We start from the raw sequence: 25,794 nt of genomic DNA on the forward strand, positions 1-25,794 counted from the left end.
ACCAACCATTCTTCTGGATCATTTCCCCTTAGCAACAAAGTCCCTTGGTTTATACTTTACTAGTATCTTCTACTAGAATGCACAGTTTTAAAAATGTCTTGAAGAGCTAACTAACACATTTCTAGACATAGTCAACCTTACTATAGAAATAAATGGACATTTTCTTGATTATTGTAACCCTGTACCTGATGGGATCACATTCTGTGAATTAGCTACAGAGTTTGGTAACAATGCACCTAAGATTTCCCGTCATTTCTAAGAACGACCATAAGCTAGGAGTACAAAATTTTCATTGACTCAGTGAGAATTAGGTAGCCATTTGGGCCACTGAAAAGTATAAAAAGTTATTTCCGATAATCATTGTGGACAAAAATGTGAACAGGATAATACATTTTGAAAATAGTTTAATATTTGCCATTTTTGTTGCTTGTGCTATTAATATATACATTGGTTCAGTAATAAATATACTATTACATAGAGTGCAATATTTTTAGTATTTATAACTGGTTGAAATTAATGCTGCTATTATCTCAAGAAAGGAATAAATAAATATCATGCCCAATTCCAAACTAATGCTCAAGAGGTTATCATTAACAAAAACTACAAAATAAACAGGTTGGGCCTTTTGAAGCATGGTTCCTGTAAACATCGCAAAAAATCGCTTTTCTCAGTCCTGACATTTCGTGTGATGGCTTTAAAAGAAAATAAAACATACAAATCCTATCACTTCTTTTTTTGCATAGGGGATGAATCAATCATATTTTAAAATGCAGCAATCATTCAGTGAAATGTCTTCAGCACACAGCACTTGTTTTCGGTATGAATTCAGAACTTTTGAGCAATAAAAGTGCTCTGCATAAGTTTATAAAATATGCTTTCTGGATTTAAATTTAACAGAAAAATTTCAAAACAAGTCATAGTTATAATTCTAAAGTATTATGTACATAATATCCGACTACAGGAGGAAAAGCCTCACTGCAGCACAGCACAGTGTACAAATAAGCACAGTGTTTAATAGAATTTCCCTTTAGGTGTTCCTCACATCAGGGCCTCTGGGGCTAATGATTACGATATACAAGGCCCCTTCTACTTGTTGCATCCAAAGTAGAAGGGGGATGTGAGGGCAAATTTAAAGTAGATAATGGGGAAAAAAAAAAGGCAAAAATACAGTACACATATGCTTTAAAGAGTGCACTTTATGAAATAGCTTGCTTTATTCATATTCTTTTATAAAGTGCAACATTACTTAAAACAGAGACATGTACCTTAATATTTTGCAATAACCATTAAAACAAATTGCCAGGAAAGAGCAGTGCAAAATTAAAAACATACATAGCTTAGCATGCATCTCAGATGGGTCCCTGATATAGAGCGTGGGACCTGAAGTTCTTATATCTTTTTTTTTTTACTTTTTAGAAAAAGATTAATAATAGCAGGTTATCGTCATAGGTAACCATAAAATAAAAACAATAAGTTAAAATCCTCTCTGAAGAAATAAGTATATGCCACACATAAAATTCATTACAGGCTCTTTTTCAAAACAGACCTTTTTTGCTGATAAATCACTGTCCAAAGGGTGCAAGTCTCTTAAAAACCCACGATGCCCACAGGCGAAGCAAAAGGTATCATCACAGTACGAGGAACTCTTGTTGGCCGACATCTGAAGAACCTGTGACTTATTTTGTCAGCAGCTCAAATCTCACCAGTCCCTAATTAAACTGACAGACATCTCTGCTCTTTCAAAAACAGTCCTGTTGGCACCATGCTAGGTCACTAAACAGTATGACATGTGGTCTATTCACAGTAACATTCTCTGTCCAGTGCTTTTGGATGAGGATAACCAATTGGGTTTTCCTGAAAAGATTCCCCGCGAGGCAGATTCCAAGGAGACCAATGGGACACGTGTTTCAAAGCACAGAAGCTGGCCGTGGGCGCACGATGAGGGAGCAGACGGGACAACGGATCATCCGTTATGCTCCTACCGCTCCTATGCTACTCAGTCTGAGAACTGGAAGAGGGTCTCCGGGTTATTGCTGTCGGCAGGATTGCTGGGCTGCAATGTCTTTGTGGGTGTCCTTTTGCCATGAGAATGGGAGGAAGAAGAGTGAGAGCTTTCACTGGAGCTGCTGCGCGTCTCGGTACTGGTGCTGGTCTTCTTCATTTTCCTTCTCTTCGCCAAAGGGGCCTTATCAACATTCTGAAGGCAAAACCCCTCTCTCTTGTATTTGTTAAAGGCCTAGGGGAGAAAACAAGGGGAACCCCCGTGAAGGTAAAAGGACTGACGTCTTCCTGGCGGTCATGACTTACAGAGAACTTGCGTTTGGCAAGCTTGGCAACCACAGCTTCAAGCTGTTCTGGGAACATGGTCCTGAAAACCACTGTATCCAAAACTCCGGGCAGGGTACAGAGGCTCATGGGAAAGGGTTTCTGAGGGCTCTGTTTAAATCCACCTGTTAGGGCGTCCAGGAGTCACAATTCTAATAAATCTTTTGAAGAGGGCAGGGCTACCTCCCAATTAAAACACCACTGACGGACTGGAAATTCTTGAAGAATACCAGCGATCTAACTCACCTCTCTCCATTACTTTGACTAGTTCTGTGTCTGAGATTTAAAATTCCAACCACAAAGTCCCAACACAGAGCCCCTGATCTCCACTCCCACGTCAATGCAATTTGGGTACGTCTTGGACACAATATATGCAGAGAAGATTAGCTCTATAAACCTCAGCCTGGCTTCCTCCTCACAGCAGTCTGTCTTTACTTTTCTTAGATTCAAGCTTAGGCACTGCTGAAGTGACAGCGTTACATCCTGTGTCACTGAGAAGATTTGGATCACCTGCCTCAACTGCTTTCGCAGCTCATCTCTTCCCACCTCACCAGATCCCAGTTCATTAATATTTTAATCCATTTCTGCAGCTGAAGAGGAAATGCTATCCTGTCTCCTTTCTCAAGATAATCCTTTCAGAAGTAATTTTATTTCTCTCTAACTCATTGGCTCCTCATCCTTAATGTATTTGCATCTGCTTGGCACGAATGTGCAGAATCTACAGTTATTGCTATGCAGTCTCAGCCTTTCAAGTATACAGTCTTTACTTAATACCAATTAATTTACTTCTTATCCCTCACAGTCTCTAGAACATATTATGCACAAAATGATTTTTGAATGAATGGACCTTCACATGTGCCTTAGTTCCTAATGCCTATTTCTAGTTTTTACAGACAGTCACTTAGCTTATTTGAGAGAAAAAGTGTTCCAATACAGACTTGTGGTTGCCAAGGGGGTAAAGGGGTGGGGGAGGGATGTATGGGGAGTTTGGGATTAACAGATGCAAACTGTTATATATAGAATGGATAAACAACAAGGTCCTACTCTATAGCACAGGGAACTAGATTCAATATCCTGTGATAAACCATAACTGAAAAGAATATGAAAACGAATGTGTATATATATGTATAACTGAATAGCTTTGCTGTACAGAAGAAATTAACACAACATTGTAAATCAGTTATACTTCAATAAAACAAAAATTTTTTAAAAGTTCTAATAGTATGCATATTGTTTTCCTTACCGAGTCAAAAATTTCAACTATTCAAATATCAGACTACTGCCTCATCTCGCAAACTCATTCTAAATGTCAAGTAAATATTTCGTGGGTTAGTGGTGACTCTGGTCCCCATGCACTTTCTATTTATAAATGTGTTTGTATCATGAAGGGATTTATAAAAGCATATCTAAAATTAAAAGAACCCATTTAAAAAATTGTATTGCTAAGAGGGTGTCTCTTAGCAATAGATTGTAGAGTAAGAACATCGATCTGATCCCTTTCCAAACCGCCCTACGAGTGCAGAGCCCAGAGCCTTACATGGAAGGTTGCTTTCACACAGGTGTGCACAGCAGCTCCTGAAGACCCTAGAATGTCTGGAGTCATCAGAGGATTTGAGGATAGCTGACTGCCATCTTGAAGCCATTCATTGTATCTCAAGCCAGACATTTTAAGCCTTTTATTTGGATCGACTGTGAGAAGTCCTGTGGGAATAAATAAGATATTTTTATTTTATGATTTGTCATTTCAAACATAGTTTAAAATCAACCTCAGACATAGATCTCAATTACGTTCACAAGACATGATGGTTTCTGTAAGGCGTCAACCTCCTACAAAGATAATTACGTGCATTTTCATGTACATTTAAATCCCCTAGTGAATACCGGACGCTGATAATAAAGCCCACAGTAGCCTCTATCTGGAGGCTGGAGGCTAGCTGGCTTTCCAATCAGGAGAAAATAACCACCTAAAACAAGGACTCCCACTAGTGACCAGGCAAACTCCCCCAAAACAAAGAGTACCGAGATTTACTTCATTCATGTACAAACATCGTCTACAAGTTAGGGAGTGTGGAGGTATGGAGACGGACACTCAGAGAAGAGCTGCGGGGAGGCACACAGACAAAACCCAGGTCTCATCACATTACAGGACAAGTGCTGTAGCACGAGCCACGCGCACGGCAGGCCCAGGGGAAAGGCTCAGCCTAGGGAGTGCGGGCACCCTGGAAGGCTCCCAGGAGACGGGTCCTGGGGGATGAGCCGTAGTGGGTTTGATGAAGAAGGGTGCCCTTCTTCAGGGATTAGGAATAGCACGTGTAAAGGTGAGCAGAATCCAAGCACCCAGCACATTTGAGGAATTCAAGTGTTCGGGAATGGTGGAGCGAAGGTGGCAGGAAGAGAAGCCTGGCAGGCAGGGCCAGGCTGTGAAGGGCTTTCAATTGTGAAGGCTGCACTATGGAGTTTGACCTGAAGCTCACAGGGATTCTCTGAAGGATTTTTTTTTTTTTTTTTTTTTTTTTTTTTTTTTGCGGTACGCGGGCCTCTCACTGTTGTGGCCATCGGCAGGCGGACTCTCAACCACTGCGCCACCAGGGAAGCCCATCTCTGAAGGATTTTTAACAGAAAAGAGGCATGATTGCATTTGGCTATTAGGAAGGTCACTGTGCCCATGGATTACAACCACGTAAAGTGAAAGGAAGTGAGACAAGTTGAAAGCATGTTGTGGATTTTAGGAGAGAGACGATGACAAGAACTAAGGTGACAGCCATGTGAATGGGGAGGAGGGGTGGCTGGGAGGGACGCTGCGCCCGCAGGACTGGGTGCCTGGCTGCGGAAGGCGAGGGAGGTTGCGGGGATCTAGGGTGATGCTGGGTCCTGTCCCGGTGATCTGGCTTCGTGGCCATGTAAAAAGAGGGGGAAAGGAGGAGGCACATGCTTGGGGAAGAGGAGAGTAAAAAGGAAGAGGTTCATTTCGAAGGCGTGAGACTGAGATGCTGGTGGATCCAAGTGCTAGTTCATGCAGTGAATGTGGATAAGATTACTGAGGGAGAGTGTTCTGAGAAGAAAATAAGGCTGAATAGAGTAGCCTGAGACCTTTTAGAACACACTGGGATTCCTTGAGTAATTCACAAACAAATATATGTCATGGGTATGACTCCACTTCAGTCACTACGCATCATATAAAATATGAAATTTTTCATTAGATTCTTACCTTGGATCAAATCTTTAGCCTCTTGGGATACATTCTTCCAGGCTTCTCCTTCAAAGGAGAAATCTCCCTTTTTAATTTTCTTCATGATTTCCACCGCACTGGTGCACGTCAAACTTTTGTCATGAGATTGGAATGGAACTTGCCCTGACAACATTGTATACTATCAAGAAAAAAAAAGGAGCAAAACAGAATGTCTGCCAAAATCACCATCAAAGCCACTCTGGTAATTTCATTACCAACTTAGCGTACTTTCCTAGATATTACACTTAGCATTACTGCGTTTAAAAGATTACATGACTTTAATCACTGAAACAACCAACACATTTCAGACTTGTATATAAAGAGAAATGGCTTAGTATGCTATCAAGATTTAAAACCATTTTGATAACTGTATTCAGCCAAGAAGAATAAAAAAGGGATACTCTAACCATCTCAAAAGATGGTATTAATGTTGACAGGGGTGTGTGTGTGTACCTGCCAAAGGAATTGCAGGCCCTGGCTAAAATGGCCCAGCAGGGATCAGGGGACACAAATGAGAATGGATCTTGAAGACGCTGAGCTGGAGTGGGTGTGTGGAACATAAGACCTGACTGACGGAGAAGAAATTATTGCCATGGAAACACTCGTCTGAGACTCAGGATTCGACATCCTGGCAGGGACACCTGCAGCCAGTACGAGTAGTCAGCTGAAATGGCTCCCTGAAGCTCGGACAAAACTGTGTACTGGGATCAGCAGGTGCACTGATTCGTAAAGCTGCAGCAGCAGTCGCTGCACTATGGACACGGCACACTCAGAAGCAACCCGAGGAGGTCCAGAAGGCACAGCAAATTACACGCATAGGTGCACGTCACCTCTCTCTGTTGCACCAATGCTTCTTCCTTAACTCACACCTATGGCCTCACTGAGGGGGGCTCCCGATGATCAACTGATGAAGGAAGAAAGGAAATTGGGCCAACTTGTCAGGTGGGTTGGCATTCTTTCACTTGGGTGCAGCTGGCCTGTTAGAACAGGAAAAGCTCAGTGAAGACGCCAGCTCAGGACAATACCCAGTGGGGTTGGGGTGCTGTCCTTTAGGACTGTGCTGAACCAATGGCTGATCCATTGGTGCTGGGTCCCCCACATCTAGATTCTATGGGCGCACGACCCACTTATAGAATTCACGTTTCCTGTTCCTGCAGCCTTAGGGTCTGCTCAGTTAGAGGTCTTGGTTCCGTGAACTCAAGTGATCAGCTCCACTTGGTAACAGTAGGTGGCAACTCAGTGGTGCACCCTCTGCTCTCCCTCTTTCCCTGCCTCCCTGGGATTATGGTCCTTGGTACATGACAAAACATAAGCTTTAACTTCAGGTTCTGCTTTCTGGGGAATCCAGACTAAAATATCTTTCTATTGTTGATGAAGATTTTGACCTGTTTCCAGTTTGGGGCATTTTGAAACATGCTGCTATATATCTTCTTGTATGTGTCTTTCGGTACATAAAAATACACACTTCCGTTGGCTATATCTCTGAGATTGGAACTGCTGGGTCATTTGGTCTGTGTATGTTTGGTAGATACTGCCAAGTAGTTTTCCAAAATCTGCTCGGCTTCTTATCTTACCCCATTTCCTAACAGATACATTTGTGGCTAAGCACAAGAAAATATCCTTCATATTACAGTTTTCTTGCTCTCATGTGTAATAATTCAACAGGCTTTTGCGTGGAAAAACTAATTCTCCATCTTTGGAAATCTTTAAAGGAGACTGGTGACAGGGACTTTGTAGAAAAGATCCCTTTTCTGGAAGAGTTAGAAATAAACAAACTTTAGGGCTCCTCTCAACTCCAAGATCTTACAATTTAGTTGATTATCCAGGAATCAACTTCTGTTAAGAATAATTCTGTGACTGCAAACTGTTTGCAAATGGTGTGATAAGAAAGTATCTATATACATAAAGATATACATCTCTCTCTATATATGTATATATATATGTATGTATACACACACACAAGAGGGAATTAGGGAGAAAGGAAAAGTAAATGTGGCAACATGTTTAAATGTTCACAGTGTTATTCTCCCAAATTTTCTCTAGGTCTGAAATTTTCACAATAAAATTTTGGGAAGAAAGTGAAAAAATAAGAAATCCTGAATAAAACACTTGGAAGAAATATGTCTTAAAAATGTTATTATATTCCATCCTGTGGGTATGCTATATATTCCTATGGGATAGCATATAATCCTATCCTACATTTTCTAAATACTGTCTGTTAAGCTCTGAATCATTGTGTGCCTTAAAATTCATAAGCCAAACAGCCAACCCCCAATGTGAGTGTATTTGCAGGTAGGAACTTTATGGAGGTAAAGGTAATGAGGTCATGAGGGTGCAGTCCTCATCCAATAGGATTAGTGTCCTTACAAAAAGAGACACCAGGGAGCTGGCTCTGTCTCTGTCTCTGTCTCTCTCTCTCTAAGCGCATGCACTGAAGAGAGGCCATGTGAGGACACAGTGAACAGATGGCTGTTTGCAACCAAAGGGGAAAGCCCTCACCAGACACCAACCTTCTGGCACCTTGATATTGGACCTCCCAGCCTCCAGAACTGTGAAATAAATTGCTGTTGTTTAAGTCACCCAGTCTGCAGTATTTCATTATGGTGGCCCCGAGCAGACTTAAGACACTGGTAAACTCTATTTTAATTAAAATCCTGTGAATTTCCAGTGAACTGCACATACATGAGGTAGACTGAGTTGTAATCAAAGTTGCATGATATGACGTGATGCATCTTCCTGAAGTATTTGTTTTACCCAGTGGGGGTAACATAAATTATTTTCATATTAAAGTATCCATATTCATGTGTATTAGATGCAACATGTAAAAGGGCCATAGATTTCTAAGGCAAACCAGACAACCCCCCAAAAAATTTTGTGCTTACTATGGGATAGCTCAGGCTTTGTATCTAGATCCTCTGGAGATATGCACTCATTTATATGGAAAAGTTTGCAAAGCATTCTTCTTATTTTTTTTTTTTTTGGACAGTTTAATGCAGGTGCTAACTATGCTTTTCATCTGTATTTCATGTCTCTAAAAGGAAAGGATTTTTAAAAACCACAATCACAACCTAGTATCACACCTAAAACAATTAGCATCCAATATCCAGTCAATATCCAGTCAATATTTATCCAATATCCAGTCAATATTCAAATTTCTCCAATTGTGTTATATACATTGTATAAATATATCTGTATGACTTAGATTTAGAGTTTGAATTTAATAAATAGATTTGAAATTAGAATTTGTTTGAATCAGAATTCAAGTAAGATGCAAACACTGTTTCTTAAGTGTCTTTTAATCTATAGGTTCCCAGGCTATTTTTTTTCTCATAATTTATTTGCTGGAGAAACTCGGTTGTTTGTCCTGTAGAACTTCCCGCAGTCTGGACGTTGTGATTGTACTCTTGTGGTATCATTTAATCTGTTCTTTGTCCCCGTTCCCGTTTAAAACTTGACAATTAGATCTAGAGAGAAGCCTGGCTTCTCTCCATGCCATTATACAAAGTTATTTCCATAGACACGGCATTTGGAGGCTCCAAAATACCTGTCTGCATGTCTAAGATTGTCTTTTAAAACCTTAAAAAGCATGGTAATTATATTTGGCCTGTATTTAAGTAAGGGCTGTTTTACAAGGGGTAAACATATTATTGCTAAAAAAGAAAGGCTCTTTTTTATTTAGACGGATTTTTTTAGGAGAGTGCTACTGTAATCAGTTTAAGTCAAACAAAACTCTCAAATCTACAGAAATTAGTTTTTTATTTTAATTTAAAAATCATATTCATAAATATGTAATTTCAGTTTGAAAATTATAAATAATGACTTAAAACTGCTGAAATAAAAACCATATAAAGCTTAAAAATAAAAGAACCATCCTGCAAGGACAACTGGCTGCCATTGGGGGAAAACAAACTGACACCAAAATAAATCCCAGATGGAGTGCATAAGTATAAAAATAAAACATAATTCTAAAGGAAAATTTAAGAGAATATTTTTATAATCTTGGGTTGGGGTGGAGTGACAATCTGACATCAAAGCCAGATACCATAAAGGAAAAGACTAACATATCTTACAACATAAAAATAAAAAAACTTCTCTATTTAAGCCTTTCAAAAAACAAAATTAAAACCCCATATTACTACAAAGTTTTCAAAGACATGAAAAACCAGAAAAAACATTTCCAATATTAATGGCAGACAAAGGATTAAAATCCTTAACAGACCTTTAAGTTTCCATAAGAAAAATTTCTCCATAGGAAAGAGGGGAAAGCTCATAAACAGCAACTCATAATAGAGAAAATTAAAATGTTCAAATACACGAAAAGATGCTCAAACTGAATACTCATCAAGGAAATGCATGCAAATTATAACAACAGTAGGAAATAATTTAAAATTGAAATTGATAGTATCCAATGTATTCACATACAGTTGATGAGAACATGATGTGATAAACCTTCTAGAAGGAAATACAGGCATATATGTCAAAATAAAGATCTATATATCCTTCTCTTAGGAATCTATTCTAAGGAAATAATGAGATATCAAACTATATATATAACAATCTCATTTGTTAAAAAAACCTGAATATATATACAAATATATAGAGAAGTCTGTAGAAAGATATAAAGCATACATAATAGGGGGTAGGGACGGGAGGAGAGTAAGAGCTTACACAATATTATCTCTGTATGATGAGATTACGAGTGATCTCACTTTGTTCCTTATATCTTTCTCTGTTGTCTGAAAACTTCTCGCTATGATTATGCATTACAGATTATATGCAGAAAAAGTAAAGCTATTTTGAGAAAAAAAGATGCCGAGATTCTTCTAGCTTAATGTTCTGTTTCTGATCCCGGCATCCAAAGAGATTTTGTGAAAAGCATGCTCACCATGATTACTATAAGTTACTATAAATATTTTTAATTTTTTCTATTAATTTGTTAATTTATCCTAAGTAATATTCCTTAATTACCTTTTAGCCTGAAAATCTCAGAGAATATATTTTAAAATATTTTTCTATTAATGAGTCACTTAGCTATTTTCACATTATATCTAACATGCATACCTTATGAAAATATACTACTGCTTCTTTAAAAATACATATATACATAACTGTAATTCACATTAAACACAGTTGCCTTAAATATTCCAGAATATACCAAAATAAAAATTCCTACATTTTCTCCAATGTAAATTTTAAGAAAGTGAAATAGTCTTCAGTCAGGCCTTTTACTGAAAAGAAAAGAAACCAATTTGCCAATTTTCTCACAAATTTAAGAAAAACAGCAAAGAGAAAGATATACAGAGGACATCAGAGAACTGACTGGGTTTAACGGCCTGACATATGAACTCACCAAAATGACACCCAAGCTCCAGAGGTCACAGGACTCATCGTAGCCATTGTGATTCAAGAGCTCTGGGGCGGCGTAGTGAAGAGTGAAGCACGGCGTCTTCAGAGGCTGATTATCGGGTGGCTTTAAGCGTGCAAACCCGAAATCAATTACTTTAATTTCCAAATTGTCATTTTCATCAGTGAACAATAAATTCTGCAAGATACAAACACTTCATTAGTTTCTCATTAAAAGGTCATGGGACTTGGTGATGCATTTATGCAATATTACCTGTCTATCTGTTTACATCGGATTCAGATACAGAAAGGTCTGACAGGGTGGGTCTGGGACCCGGATGTCAGCGTACTGTTGCTCTCTGCTTTACACTTTTCTGTATCACATCAATTTGTACAAGGTCATGTGGAACATTTTCAATGGGACCATGCCTCTTCTTTGTCTATGCTTTCCCTTCTGCTTGTGTCTGTCTTCGACCTCCTCCACCAACCTCCCTTCCAACCTGGCTCTCAGGCATCTAATCCTCATTTAGAGATGCCACCAAACAGACGATGGAAATTATTATATTTTCTTCTAGCATTTACTTTTCTTTCCTGGCACTTATCAGCTCTGCAATATTAGTTCACTGTCTTCACCCACATTAGACCATAATTCCATGAGGCCAGCAACTGTGCATCTACCTTATTCATGACTCTCTCATGTAGTAGATACTTTGGTAAATATTTGTCTATTGAATGAAGTCATAAATAAAATAGTTATACATAATATCTAGTAAAGCCTATTAAAGAATACATGGTGGAGACATACGTTTCAGAAATATTTTTTTCAAAACAGTTAATACTTGAACATTTTTGATGCTTATGGATATTACCCCTCTATTATTCAGAAAACATTGTTATTTTGAATCATTTGCCAAGCCGTGTCAATCACTGAGGTTTTACTGATTACTTTTGTATTTACCACTTGTTTAAAAAAATCTAACTGCACTGACGGGCAAATCACCATTTTTATTAGTACATCAAGCTAGTACCCACAGTAATTGAATCTGATTATATTGTCTTTAGACATCCTAACAGAATCTGTTATGCCTTTTTGATCATTAAATTATTCCCCAGTTCTGGAACACCATTTGCTTTTTAATATTATTTGAAGTGAAATAATATACATCATAGAATGCTTCACTGATACAAAGAAGAAAAATCTTCTAGGCCCCCGTTCAAAAGTTAAAAATGAATGAAGTGGGGCTTCCCTGGTGGCGCAGTGGTTGAGAATCTGCCTGCTGATGCAGGGGACACCCACATGAAAAAAAAAAAAAAAAAAAAAAAAAAAAAAAAAGAATGAAGTGGTAGGAAAGAAGCAAAAAAATTAACTGAAAAGTTTTCTTAAATTTTCTATTATACAAAACGCCTAATCCTGAATTTGTGATGGAATTAAAATGTGAATATAATTCAATGTAAGGCTTCACCACAACTGAAGTCATAGCTGGGGTTCATGGACCGGGTACTTGGGAGAAGTCTCAGCAAATGACCCCTGAACTCTTCCGCAGCACAAGGCACTGTGCTACATACAGAGCAGTGGATGAAGCACACCTGGCCTGTCCTCCCAGAGCCTACAAGACTTTGGAAATGACTTCAGTGTCTTCTATACTAAGACTGGCTAAGGACTTCCTTGTTCTTAGATCTTGAAATGGAAGAGACGTGGCACACCCCTCTTCACTCCTCTCCCAATTCTCAAAGTGTAGTTGGGTGTGCATGGTCAGAGGTGGCAGGAGTTAGTCATTCAAACCACATTTATCCTAGTCTCAAGTTCTGCCAGAAACTAATTTGATAAAATTTCTCAATCTTTCAAGAATATGGGGACCAGTTTGAAAAATACAAAGCAGCTTACTAAGAATGTCAGCCAGCTTCTAAATTTATTTGATTCTCACCTAGAAATTATCTTGCCTATGCAGAATATGAATACCACATAAATATCTACCAAAAGATATATAGTCAGACCTTAAAATGCTACATCAATGCGAAAGGGATTAAACTTTTAGCTTGAAAATAATATACTCTGCCACTTAAAAGTCAAAGAGAAAGCTATTTTATTATGAAAGTGTTAGTACAAAGGCACATTTTCATGTCTCCAAAATACATGTTGATTTAGGACTATAATGGTAGTAGAATGTCCTTAATAATCAGACAATTCTTCTTTTCAAATGACTATTTGAAAGAAAAGCTTTATGACAGATAAGAATTAAGCTATGTGAGTATCTTTTTACTCAGTAAAATAGGAAGGCAAATTTCAATTCTGTTGGAGAGGACAGTTGCATCATTTGAGACCCATGAGGTGACAGATGGCCAGTTATCAAAGAATAAAACATGTGAAAATGAATTCTAGACAGTCATGGAACAGATCTTTTCAATTAAAAAAATTACATGCTTGTTCCTTGTCTATCAAAAAAAACATTTAAGTGGTATGCTTTCACATTTAAAAATAGACAGCTAATCTCCAATGTACAGAGCTCCATATTTTTAGTGGGCGTTGTGTGGGAGAGTGAGAATTGTGATGAAGGAAGCAGAGGGGTAGCTATCATAGTTGCAAGTTCATAAAACACAATTCACTTTTGATTAATTACGGGTAATATGAATAACAGTAATAGAAAGTACATAGAAGCTTAAATACTTTGGGACTCAGTCAATTATATCTGAAGGCACAGAATTCCATTTTAAAAACATCCTCTTCCTACCAATAATCCAAGGTACTTAAATAAAAGGCAAAAATGGTGCTTTTTAAGAAATATTCTTTTGTAATCTAATACAAAAATAAACACCAAATTATTATTTTAAATATACTTAAAAATGCATTATAATCACATGGTAGTTAAAATTGAAATTCTATTTTAGATAGTAAATATATATAATTTTGCATAGGGTAGAGGATGATTCATTGTTATTCTTTTATAAATTATTGGGTTTTGTTTTTAAATTTTCATGATTTTTTCGATGATTTTCTAAAAGGGAAGAATTTTCATATTTTTGATACTAAAAAGGGATCATGCTAGAGTTAGAACCTTCTTTCTTAACCTTTTGAAAGAAGAAATATATAAAAAGCTGCTACTTCTACATTGCTACACAGTTCTATAAATATTATAGTAATGAGCAAAGAAAAGCACATGTAAGGATGGTATAACTCATTAAACAAAGATAATGCTTTATATTTAAAAATTTAGAACACAACAACATACATTGCTATTCATGAGCTAATCAGTTTGATTACAAAAGTGAAAGATAAGCTTTCAAAATACACTGTTAAAATCCCTCTAAAATGGTATACATATAGGAGGGGCATTATTTTCTGCTACAAAAATTTCCATTGCTATTTTTAGTCCACAATTGTTGCACAAAGTATTTCTTCCATAAAAGGCTCTCACACTTACAAATATAACCTCAAGATGATCAGCTGGCAAAAAAAAAAAAAAAAAGAACGAAAAGACAAATTTATTTTAGACTGAAATAGAAAAGAAAAAAAATGCAAGAAACGTGATATTTGCAAGTATCTATTTAGCAGAAAGCCCTGAAAATAAAAAACCAAAACAACCCTCCCCCAAAAAAAAAGCCCACACATATCTGGGGGATATTTAATAATGATGCTAGATTGCATTATATGAGAAAACATGTAATTTTATACCTCGGGTTTCAAATCTCTATGTACCACTCCAACATCATGCATGTGGCTTACAGCTGAAACAAGCTTCCGCATGATGTAGCTGGCTTCTGTCTCACTGAAGTGCTTCTTTCTCTTAATGCGTTCAAATAGCTCTCCCCCGTTCAGAAGTTCCATCACTAGAAATGTGTGAAGCTAGAAAAGGAAGAATAATGTGGAGGCCCTTAAAGAAGAGGAGTAGAAGCTTATCAACGTATAAAACATTTCCTGACTATGAACTATTACCGATAAATTTAAATAGTCCCTTGTTAAAATAGTCAGCGGTGATCCTTGTATTTTAGAGGAAAGAGTTGAAGGATAATGTGGCTTTTTTAGAGTTCTATTTTGGTAATGGAAAATTTCAAGTACTGCGGTGAAATCTTTGTATATCCTTTCCTTGACTAATTCTTTCATTTGAATTCCATTCCAACCCTCTCTATCAAGTGTACATATCTTTCTTCTTAAAGTGTAACCTAGTACAGATAATAATGTGAAATTGGCTGCTTTAAATAATATAGATTACTGATGGAATATGGGCAACAACCCCCAGGAGGCCTGACACACACATTTAATGGCAAATTTACCTTTTAAAAAAGGCACGGTTGGATGATGTCACTTTAAAACTTCTGTTAGGGCTCAACAGATTAGTTTCAGTGTTCCTGTTAATTCCCATGCCAAATACCCATAACTCACTTTGGGCTTTTTTTTTTTTTTTTAATAATTGCTTTTGATCCCAAGGCATTATCTTAATTAAATAGTATTAAAAGTCATGTATTTACTATGTTTTGCATACATTCCCATAAAGAAAATAATGTAGGAGCTACTGAAAAGCAAGGGAATTAGGTCAGCTCTCCAATGAACACAAATGGTTTAAAAAAGATACACATCAATATTCAGATTCAAGTGCTATGCCTTATAGCACCAATGTCACTCAACAAACAAAACAAAGTATGCTTTCCTTTGAATTAGCGAAGTCCAGGAAAATTGCTTCATTAAAAAGATGATTATAAAGACATTATCCTGCACATAATGGGCAAATTCTAGAAGATGAATAACACTTTTATTAAGAGAATTGCTCCCAGGCTATTAGAGACCATGCTAATTTGAGTTTCTACATCAGACAAATTAAGATCAAATCTAAAGGTCTGCTACAAGTATATGCCAGCAAACTTTAAAAAAATGAGGGGCAAGATCTAGAGTGGTTTAAGAGATAGATTTTAGAGTCAAACCTGCATCTGAATGCCAGTTCTGCTACTTACTTATGACCTTGGGGGATGTTACTTTACCTCTATGAACTTTAGCACCCTTACCAATAAAATGTAGGTAACAGTGAAAAAATGTATATATAGTAGCTTGAATAATGGCCCTCCAAAGATGTCCATATCCTAATCCCCAGAACCTATGGATGTTACCTTATACGGTAAAGGGGTTTTTCAGAAGTGATTAAGGATCTTGAGATGGGAAGGGTATCTTAATTACCCACCAGAGTCAACAGTATGAGATGGGACTATGGAAACAAAAGACTGGAATGAAACATGGAAGGGTCACAAGTCAAGAATGTGGGCAGTCTCCAGAGCTAAAAAAGACAAGTAAATAAACTGTCCCTTAGAACCTCCAGAAGGAACCAGCCCTGCTGACACCTTGACTTTACAGCAGTGAGGCTGATTTTGAATATCTGACCTCCAGACCGCAAGATAATACCTCTGTATTGTTTTAGGTTTGTGGTAATTTGTAACAGCAGCAATAGGAAACTAATAGAGTAGTAAAGCACAAATCATGGTACAAACTACACTGCTGTACCGTCAAAGACTGGAGACACACCCTCAATCAATTTCACCCATCCGTTGAAAAGAGGACTATGGTGGATTCAGGCATGATCTAGGCAACTGTGTCACCATCATGGAAAAAACAACCCAAACTATCAACAACTGTATATTAGAATGATAATATATTTACACTGGTATGCATAGGATTACATCATGAGATGGTTTCTATTCTAGTAACTCTTGAATATAAAAAAAGCAAATAATAAAGTTAATTTGTCACATAAGTAAAATATTAGGGATGTAGATCCTGAGATCTGACAGTGGCCTGACGGTCAGAGATGGAAAGTCTTTCGGGGGAAGTAGCTAGGGAAACAGCTGCAAAACCGAGGGGTGTGTCGAAGGTCATCCTCTAGGCCCTTGATGGATGTGTGGATCGCCTTCAATACGAGACTGCCTAGGCTCCCTGTAAGCACCCCCAGTGGGCAGGGGACTCTACCTGCGCTGTAGTTGAGTGGCCTGGTGAGGTGGAGGCAGCAGAGGAGCAGGGAGAACAGATCCCCCGAGCAGAGTCCTTGCTTCAAAGAGCTTCCTTTCCTGACTCTAAGCACCAAGGATGCAAGTAGATGATGTCATTTTTGGGTGCTCACTCACCTGATGTGAAAACCAGGCTTTGTGTCTGCCTCCTCTAAGGCAGTAGAACAAAGTAATTAAGTGCTTGTTCTGAGGTTGGACTGCATGGGTTCAGATTCCGGCAGTACCACTTATAAACTGGGAGACCCGGTTACTTAACTTCTGGGAGTTTGATGATACCTGTAGAATGGGTGCTACAATACCTGTACCACGTAACGTATGTGAAAATAAATAGCAGCAGTTATTATAGTTATGATGCTCCTGCTGCCGCCGCCTGGTTTCCCCACCACGTGTCATTCTTGGCCACGGCACTCTGGGAAAGTTCAATGTGGTAGAGAACTGGGCCACCGCTCTCCTAGGACGTGGATGTCACGGTACCACACTGGAGAGAGCCCAGAACCGGAGACCAAGTCTTCCTACTAGATTTTCACTGACCTGCTATGTGACCTTGGTTGGACGAGTCTCATGACGCACACCCCCCCCTTTTTTTTCCTGTGGGAAAACACTCAGGACCCTTCTGAACCTCAGTTTCTTCTCTGGTAAAGTTAGGGCCAACCACATCCAGGATTGGTTTTAGCTCTTGTGCGCGGCATGCTGTCTCGCGTAAGACTGTGCCATCCCGCCCGGTCCCAGGAGGAAAGATGACTGTAATGGAGAGATTTCTGCAGGGAAGGAGACATGGACCTGACAAAACTGTGTTCCTCCTGTCTCTAAAGTTACATAACCCTGTGTGAGGGTACTGCTGGAAAGTGGGACCAGGGGTACAAGGCGAGTAGCATGACCTGGCCTGTGGCCTGAGCAGAATCTGTCACCTGGAATAAGAAGATGGAAAGAGAGTATCTTTGCCCTCTGCTTCCTATCTGCTCTTCAGTTTGCACTAATGAGGCTGTAGGCTAAGTTCTACTCTTGAAGTTAAAGGGTTAAGTTGAAGGCTGAAAATGACTGAGTACTGAGAGGTGCGCGGAAACGAAGCTATGTGGGGTGGTAGCTGAACGCGCAGTAAGCACGATGAGCTGGGCTTTACCCCCTGTCCTTCTTCCAGGTCCCACACGACCACGACTCAGTGACAGAAGCAGAAGTGAGGGGAAGCGTTGATTTGGGGGCGGGTGAAAGCGTGCGTGGAGTGTCTTCTCACCCTCTCACGTGGCTCGGTCATGTCCCATATCCCTGACTTGGACCCAGCACCAATACAACTGATGAAAAGTAGAGCCTTGTATATAAATTAGTATCCACAGAAAAAAAAGTGGACTACCTGATCATGAAAAACTTCATGTAATTTCACGATATTGGGGTGTCCTTCACAGAGTTTCAGAGCTGTTATTTCTTTCTGAGTATTGGCTTCCAACCTGCAAGATGAAACAGTTAGTCTCTACATCCCTCTTCACCAAGTTTTTGGAAGCACTGCCCCAATCCTAATTTTGTTTTTATTTACAGTATATTCAGAATGTAAGTGTCAACGTATCAGAATGAGGCTTCCTTGAAAGTAGTGAGTCATACACCCACCAGAACAAGTAAAGCATTATTCTTGAGAAAAATGATCATTTCTGAGTCAGGAAAGAGCTAATCACGTGAAGAAATGGATGCTCTACTTGCCTGACAATTTGGTAATAAGAATATACAATCATGGAGGTAACAATCAGTTGCCAAAACAACTAGCTGGCTCTCAAACTACCCGTAGGTCACTAAATAATCGCAGAACAAAATATTTCAAATATACAACTAATAGGAATGGCAAAAGCTGCCGAACTCACTAAGCGAGTCTAATTAAATAACACCGCCACAAGAAGGTCTTCTCGTAATAACCTGAAAACCCTATCATACTGTGATTTATGTCTAAAATGGATTACTTTCTCAGAGCTAGAAGTATAATGGATCAACTGATAAGCTGAATGGCTAAAACCTTGGTTAAAAACCTTATAATATACCATTATTTTCCTTTTAAATAAAAATCTTAATATATAGAATCCATTGACTAGGACGACCACATAAGAGAGACTGCTGGAAATGTGATACCTTTTGCTGATTATTTTGACTGCAAATGCTTGGTTACTTTTTTTGTGTATGCACTTTCGACAGATTGAAAAACTTCCTTCTCCCAGTGGTTTGTCCTTCAGATCTAGGTCATAGTGTTGGTAGAATGGAGAGTCCTGACAAGAAACCAACATCATTTCACTTAAGAAAATATTAGTAATACACAGGGATAGATAAAATTGTTGAGTAACAGAACATTATTAATGTTAATAAATAGGAGTGGAATACATTTATAATCTCTAGAAATTCATCATTAGCTCATTTCTATCATGTATTATCACTTATTTAAAAAATATATTACTTTCTATTGTAAGAAAGGAGCTCATTCAAATGGATGTTAATAATTCTCTAGGGCAAATCTTACTATTTTCATTTATTCATTTTTTAAAATTACGTTTTAGTCAAATGGAAAGTCTATTAAATTTACTTGACTTGAGAAAGTCAATTAGTGTTGGTATGTAAACCATGAATATGTCATTTAATTAACCACATGGCTACACCTTCATCATTGCACTCCTTGCCACATTCGTAACTCCGGGACGATCGACTCCCATGTGAAACTGAAGAGGGTCTATGACGGCTGCATTACGCTTGAAGAGAATAGAAGGAGCAACAAAGGAATAGCCCTAAAAAAAAAAAAGAAAGGTTAAAAAAATAAGGATTTGCAATTTTCCAGTTTAGCACAGACTAGACTGTAATCATTTTTTTCTTCTTTGACTCCGTGCTTTCACCGCTGAGGGCGTGGGTTCGATCCCTCATCGGGGAACTAAGATCCTGCAAGCCACATGGCGAGGCCAAAATATATATATATTTGTTAACATGAATCTAAAATGCAAGGTTATTTCAAATCAATAGAACAATAGAATAATGCTTTTCAGAAGGAGATGACGCCATCTTCTGGCAGAACTAAACCGATTCAAAATTAAAGGCAGAAAAATACTTCCTTCCTATCCCATCCCCAGTATCTGACTCATAGATATAATTCTTTTGCATTGCTGATAAAAGTTTGCTTATAAACAGACACAACTAACTTCTCAAAAAAGGTACAGTTAAGGAACTAAAAAGTGGTCCAAATGCTACTGGTTTTCAAACTAGATAAACAGCAAGTTTCATTCCAGTCAGTTTCTAATTCAGCAATTATTTGACTCATTATATTTCCCTAGGTTAAATTTAAAGCTGAGTTTTAGAAAAGGAGTCAAATCAAATGGCAGAATGATGTGCTGAACCAAAAGTGGTACAGATCTTCCTTGACTTACAATGGGGTTACGTCTTGACAGACCCACCATAAATTGAAAATATCCTAAGTTGAAAACGCATTTAACACACCTAACCTACCAGACGTCACAGCTTAGCCTGGCCTACCATAAACGTGCTCAGAACACTTACATTAGCCTACAGCTGAGTAAAATCATCTAACACAAAGCCTATTTAACAATAAAGTGTTGGATATCTCGTGTCCTTTACTGACTACTGTACTGAAAGTGAAAAACAATGGTTGTTTGGGTTCCGACTGGTTCTAAGTGTATCAGCTATCTACCCTTGTGATCGAGTGGCTGACTGGGAGCCCGGGCTCACTGCTGCTCCCCAGCATCGTGAGAGGATCGTACCGTACATCACCATCCCGGGAAGATCAAGATTCTAAGTATGGTTTCCGTGGAATGTGTATCACTTTTGCACCACCATAAAGTCAAAAAATCCTAAGTTGAACCATCATAAATTGGGGACCATCTGTATAATGATGGATGATTAATCTGTTTAAGCTAGAACATTCACTAATTCGAGGAACATTTTTTTCAACATCTGCTTTGTCCCAGCCAAGTGCTAGCCACTAGTGTCACCTATGTCCAGAGACAGTGTCTGGACAGCCAGATTAAACCATACTACTGGGATGCTAATGGGAGTCAAAGAAGTGAAGCTGTGATGCCATTTAATAGAATATTTTATCCTAAGTCTGAGAAAAGATCTTTTCCTAAGTGGAAAATCCTTTCTAAATCTTTTTTACAAGTTGAGAAACAGTTCTGATTAGTCACTGAAGATAAAGAATCAGATAACACTGTTTATGAATTAAGGAATATTTCGTATGATTAGAAGTAAAGTAGTATTATATTTTCTATAAAAGAGCTTGAACAGAAGTAAAATTTCAGGTATAAATTCAACACATATTTATTTGCAATATCTCTGTATTTAATAATTTTGAAGAGATTATACAGTCCTGTTTTTCAAGATGCCAAAAAGCTTTCACATGGGAAAATTAATCTTTTCTTTCAAAGCATACGTGGCCAACAAACACGTGTGGGCTCTTGGAGATTACCTGAAACAGCCTCTCGGAGCTCTGGGGCAGTGCTGCGGGAGAGTAGGTGGGGTCCATTTCTGTGAACTCTTCTGCAAAGTTACTCACATCTAATTCATCTCGGATGACTGGCTTAAAGGGCGCGGGCACTTTTTTGGCAGCTAAATCATCCCAATTTATTTTCTGAAACAGAGAAAGAAAATTGGTACAAAGTAGAAATAAACAAGTTGAAATATATTTTTGAAAAATAACAAAGATAATGATTTTAATTAAACAACAGAGAGAAGCACGTTTAAAAAAATATTTATTTTATTTATTTATTTTTGGCTGCACTGGGACTTCGTTGCTGTGCACGGGCTTTCTCTAGTTGCAGCGAGCGGGGACTACTCTTTGTTGCAGTGCACGGGCTTCTCATTGCGGTGGCTTCTCTTGTTGCGGAGCACAGGTTCTAGGCGTGCGGGCTTCAGTAGTTGTGGCACGCAGGCTCAGTAGTTGTGGCTCGCGGGCTTCCGTACTTGTAGCTCGCGGGGTCTAGAGTGCAGGCTCAGTAGTTGTGGCGCACGGGCTTAGTTGCTCCGCGGCATGTGGGATCTTCCCGGACCAGGGCTCGAACCCATGTCCCCTGCACTGGCGGGCGGATTCTTAATCACTGCGCCACCAGGGAAGCGCAAGAAGCACATATTTCAAACCAATGATTAAAAAAAATATTTTGTACAAGCAGGAGCACATTTTTTGACCACAGCTTATAGCTCACCAAAGCTGTGACTGAGATGAGACTGTTCACCACTGTGGAATCTCGTCCTGGCCACTGGGGGGCACCAGGACACCCTAGTTCACCCTTAGGGATAAAAATTATTTTGTCATGAGTCCCCTGAGACAGGCGTTAAGCCAAACCAAAACCAAACCGAACCTAAACTATAATAAAGGGCTTTAAAATGGATATGAATATTAACTCTAAAGGAACATCCCTATTTTTTAGAGGCAGTGTTAACTAGCTTTCCTTCTGTACTTGCTTTTCCTCCTGGCCATCTGGACAAATTAGAAAATAAACAAACACTCTAATTCATGCATTGGTTTATGTCTATAAGTCTAAATGATACTGTGATAGTATGAACTGATGTAACCATTCTTTTCTCATTCAACTGTATTCAAGCTATTCAACATTGCCTCTTCTCTCCCCCATGGGATAATCCAGGCCCCCTTTCTACCCATGTCAGTCACTGTCTGATAAACTGCCATGTCTTATATTATTCAAATTCAACCCTCTGTTCCATTTTCTTTATTCTCCTTCTGCCACGAAAAACAACCTCAGATAATACTTACTGAATTGAATCCCACAGATACCCTATTAATATATTTCTCTTATAATCTAAGATGTCATCCTTGATAGTAAGATACACACTTATTTTATGTACCATTAAGAAAGAAAAAGCATTACCAATTAGAATAGTAAAATGTTGTCCACTGTAAGCTGCATACTGATTTCAGAGATGGTAAAATGTGAAACTTGTACTTCTTGGTTGACGACATTCAGTAAGTATAATCAACTAACATAAAATGTTTTTATTATGCCCTCTTGTGGAAGCAATGGAGGTACAACATTAAATTACAGACCTTCAAAGTTTTCAGCTAAAATGGGTTTTAGAGATCATTTAGTTCATCCTCTTTATTTGATCCAGATGGAAATCGAAGTCCAGAAATCAGAACTAACCTTTTCACTTAAACATTTGGGAGGGTCAGTCTCTTGACTTTCTAGTTCGTGTTCTTTCCTAGTGTATGATTACATTACAAGCATATGATTACAAGCGTATGATTTGGGCTTGGCTCTTGTACATACATTAAGAGAAACTTCTAGAGTAAAGGGGTAATTTAAAGAAATATACTGTTAGCAGGAGAACGTTTAGTATGGAGAAAATTGAATGCTCTTACAATCCTCTCCACCTCCACCCCATTTGGGTCTTTACAAGTAGAATTTTGGTCTTTCCTGAAGTGTCCCTCTCATTTAAAAAGTCAAGGCAATTAAATAACCTAAAATTACTATTCTAAGCTATAGAAAAGAGAAATTTCTCTAATATGAAAGCTAGTTTGCAATATTCACAAGTACAGGGAACCGTGGATAAAAAGATCCTAGGAAAACATGATTTGGGGTATTTTGCTTGAGTACGTTCTTGAATTTTACCTTATTGTTAATTTTTGAGCTGAACTTCTGAACAAGATATATGAAATAGTTTGTTCAAATGTTAACCTTTCCAAGCCATGTTAATCTATGAAATGCACACGCTGAGAAATTAATTTTATTCTAAAGGTACTTCTCACTATGTTACTGAACTTCTGTAAGATGTACAGTAATGATTTTTTAAATGGTTACACCAAGAGACTGAAATAAATGTGCCCTTTTTTGAGTATATAACTACAGAGAGAGAATTCTTATTCTCAATCACTATTTGTTTTTCTATATTAAAAACACAATAAATAACATGAAAGCTTACTCTACAGCAGGGTTTTTTTCTTTGTTTTGGCGTGATATTTTCATTAATTTTGGTGATAACAATGTAAAAGCTCAGTCTGCAAAGTAAAAATAAAACCTTGACGGTCCCTTTTGAGCATAAATATTTAGGTCACGCTTGTTGATACGATGAAATTATTTAAAAGTCATAAGCTCAGAGTTTTAGAAATCCAGGTCATGGTATCCCAGGTTGACCATTTAGATTGAAATAACTAGCCAACTCACTCTATTTAATTTTTTTTCCAGTTATCTAAAATTTTGGTCATTTTTTGGACAACAATGAGCATACTAGGTTGAGCAGACGTGTTGGTGCTCTGTAGAATGGTCTTATTAGGCTTTTGCAGAATAAGAAAAGCACTGTTTCAAGTACAAAGAAAATAAATGAATAATTCTCTCTATAGTATAATACGTAACTGAGAAAGAGACTGATTTTGAATTTTCTAAGATTTCTTCTGGGAAAAGAAGAGATGAAATCACTATCTAAAAAGTATAACACAGTGGCAGTAATAGCTCGTGAACTGAGAAGTAAAAAATATAATAAAAGTCTCCTTAGTCTATATGCCTAAATCTTGAGATCACAAATGGAAATCAATACTCAGAAACTCTAACCAATAAGTATGTAGAAAATAAAATGTTATTATAATCCTCCCCTCTCTCCCTTCATATAGGGAGAAAAAGACCATTTAGGTCCCTACAAGTAGAATTCTGATTCTTCTTAAAGGGTCCCTGTCATTTAAAAATTGGGAGAAAATGACTCCGAAACAGCCCAAGTTCACCCATTTCACCAAGAACGCCAAGTACCCTGAAAACAGCAGGGCATATAAGACCATCTGTTCAATACGTTTCACCTGAAAAAAGAGATGTTCTTTGATTTCATCTGCATCACGTGGACCACATCCCAGTCTTTTCTTGGGATCTTTCATCAAGAGACGCTGAATTAGGTCTTTGGCTACAGCACTCATTTCTTGGGGATACGGAGGCTCGCTTTTTAATATTCTCCTGTAGGCAGATAAAACTTGCTGTTAAAACAACCACAGGATGAAGTTATAGTGACTGTATTCTTCGCAGAAAACAAGTATGGCGCAACACACTCTGAAATTGAACTACATGTGAAAAACGGAGATAAAAATATGAGATACCATGAAATAAAATTTCTCCAACTTAAGCAGAAACAAAAAGCATTGATCATTTTCCAGTATAAGTCAATCCTCATGGGAAACTAACATCCCAAATATTTAATTAGAAAAAAAAAAAGGCTTGGGGCTAAAAAAAGGCTAGTCTATCTATGGACTAGACTCTATGAGTAAAACTTTTACAATGGAAACAACTTTAATAAACTCAGAGAAGAGAATTCAGCATTCAGATTTGGAAGGACAAAAGAAATCCCAACTCTACCTGCCTAGCTTCTCTCGCCCTGTGTGCCAGTGAACATAAGGCGCCAGCGGGAATGGAGAGGGAAGGAAGCCCCAGAAAGGGAGAGTCAGAACCCGTTGGATGTGGCTCAACTCTTGATACCAGAGCTGGGTGCTCTTCATGGGATGAAAGCATCTGCTTATTTATCTGCGACGCAAAAACAGACTGGCAAGCCTTAGAAGGCAAGTGGTGCTCAAAGATGGAGTAAACGCTACTATTTATTACAGAAAATAAAATAATTAAGATAATCAGGTTTCCTGATGAAATATTTTTAATTATGCTAAGGTCACAGAGGAAATCGATCCAATCCAAATGTACCTTTGCCCCTCTTAAAAGCCAGAGCAATAGTTTAATGAGAAAGAAATAATGGAAGGGGCTGATGGAAATTAAGAAGCTTAACATAGTACACATGGAGATAAACAGTTTCTCAATTATTTGGTTTGCAAAAAGATCCCCTGTTGTTCATTAAAATAGTAATAACTGTTGTGGAACAAAAAAATAGATAATCAGTTGGGGCTTCCCTGGTGGAGCAGTGGTTGAGAGTCCGCCTGCCGATGCAGGGGACGCGGGTTCGTG

The 25,794-nt window shown here is 38.2% G+C and overlaps 1 protein-coding gene across 5 annotated transcripts in view; it reads right to left on the reverse strand.

Moving 5' to 3' along the window:
- Positions 1-419: 419 nt before the first annotated feature.
- Positions 420-25,794, reverse strand: part of RPS6KA5 (ribosomal protein S6 kinase A5) — a 194,608-nt gene continuing 169,233 nt past the window's right edge. For 4 of the 5 annotated variants that reach the window (XM_028496330.1, XM_024131076.3, XM_028496329.1 and 1 more), the window contains 10 exons: positions 24,654-24,804; positions 21,321-21,482; positions 19,510-19,635; positions 18,992-19,125; positions 18,231-18,324; positions 14,568-14,738; positions 10,905-11,096; positions 5,534-5,693; positions 3,863-4,026; positions 420-2,236 (listed from right to left, as the gene is read on the reverse strand). In XM_028496330.1, coding sequence (XP_028352131.1) covers positions 1,997-2,236; positions 3,863-4,026; positions 5,534-5,693; positions 10,905-11,096; positions 14,568-14,738; positions 18,231-18,324; positions 18,992-19,125; positions 19,510-19,635; positions 21,321-21,482; positions 24,654-24,804 — 1,594 coding nt within the window. In that variant the 3' untranslated portion in view covers positions 420-1,996. Of the gene's footprint in view, positions 2,237-3,862; positions 4,027-5,533; positions 5,694-10,904; positions 11,097-14,559; positions 14,739-18,230; positions 18,325-18,991; positions 19,126-19,509; positions 19,636-21,320; positions 21,483-24,653; positions 24,805-25,794 lie in introns of those variants that run through there. The other variant, XM_055088682.1, reaches the window with a different exon arrangement.

The sequence above is a fragment of the Physeter macrocephalus genome, chromosome 11, assembly GCF_002837175.3.
Source record: "Physeter macrocephalus isolate SW-GA chromosome 11, ASM283717v5, whole genome shotgun sequence".
NCBI classification, from domain to species: domain Eukaryota; kingdom Metazoa; phylum Chordata; class Mammalia; order Artiodactyla; family Physeteridae; genus Physeter; species Physeter macrocephalus.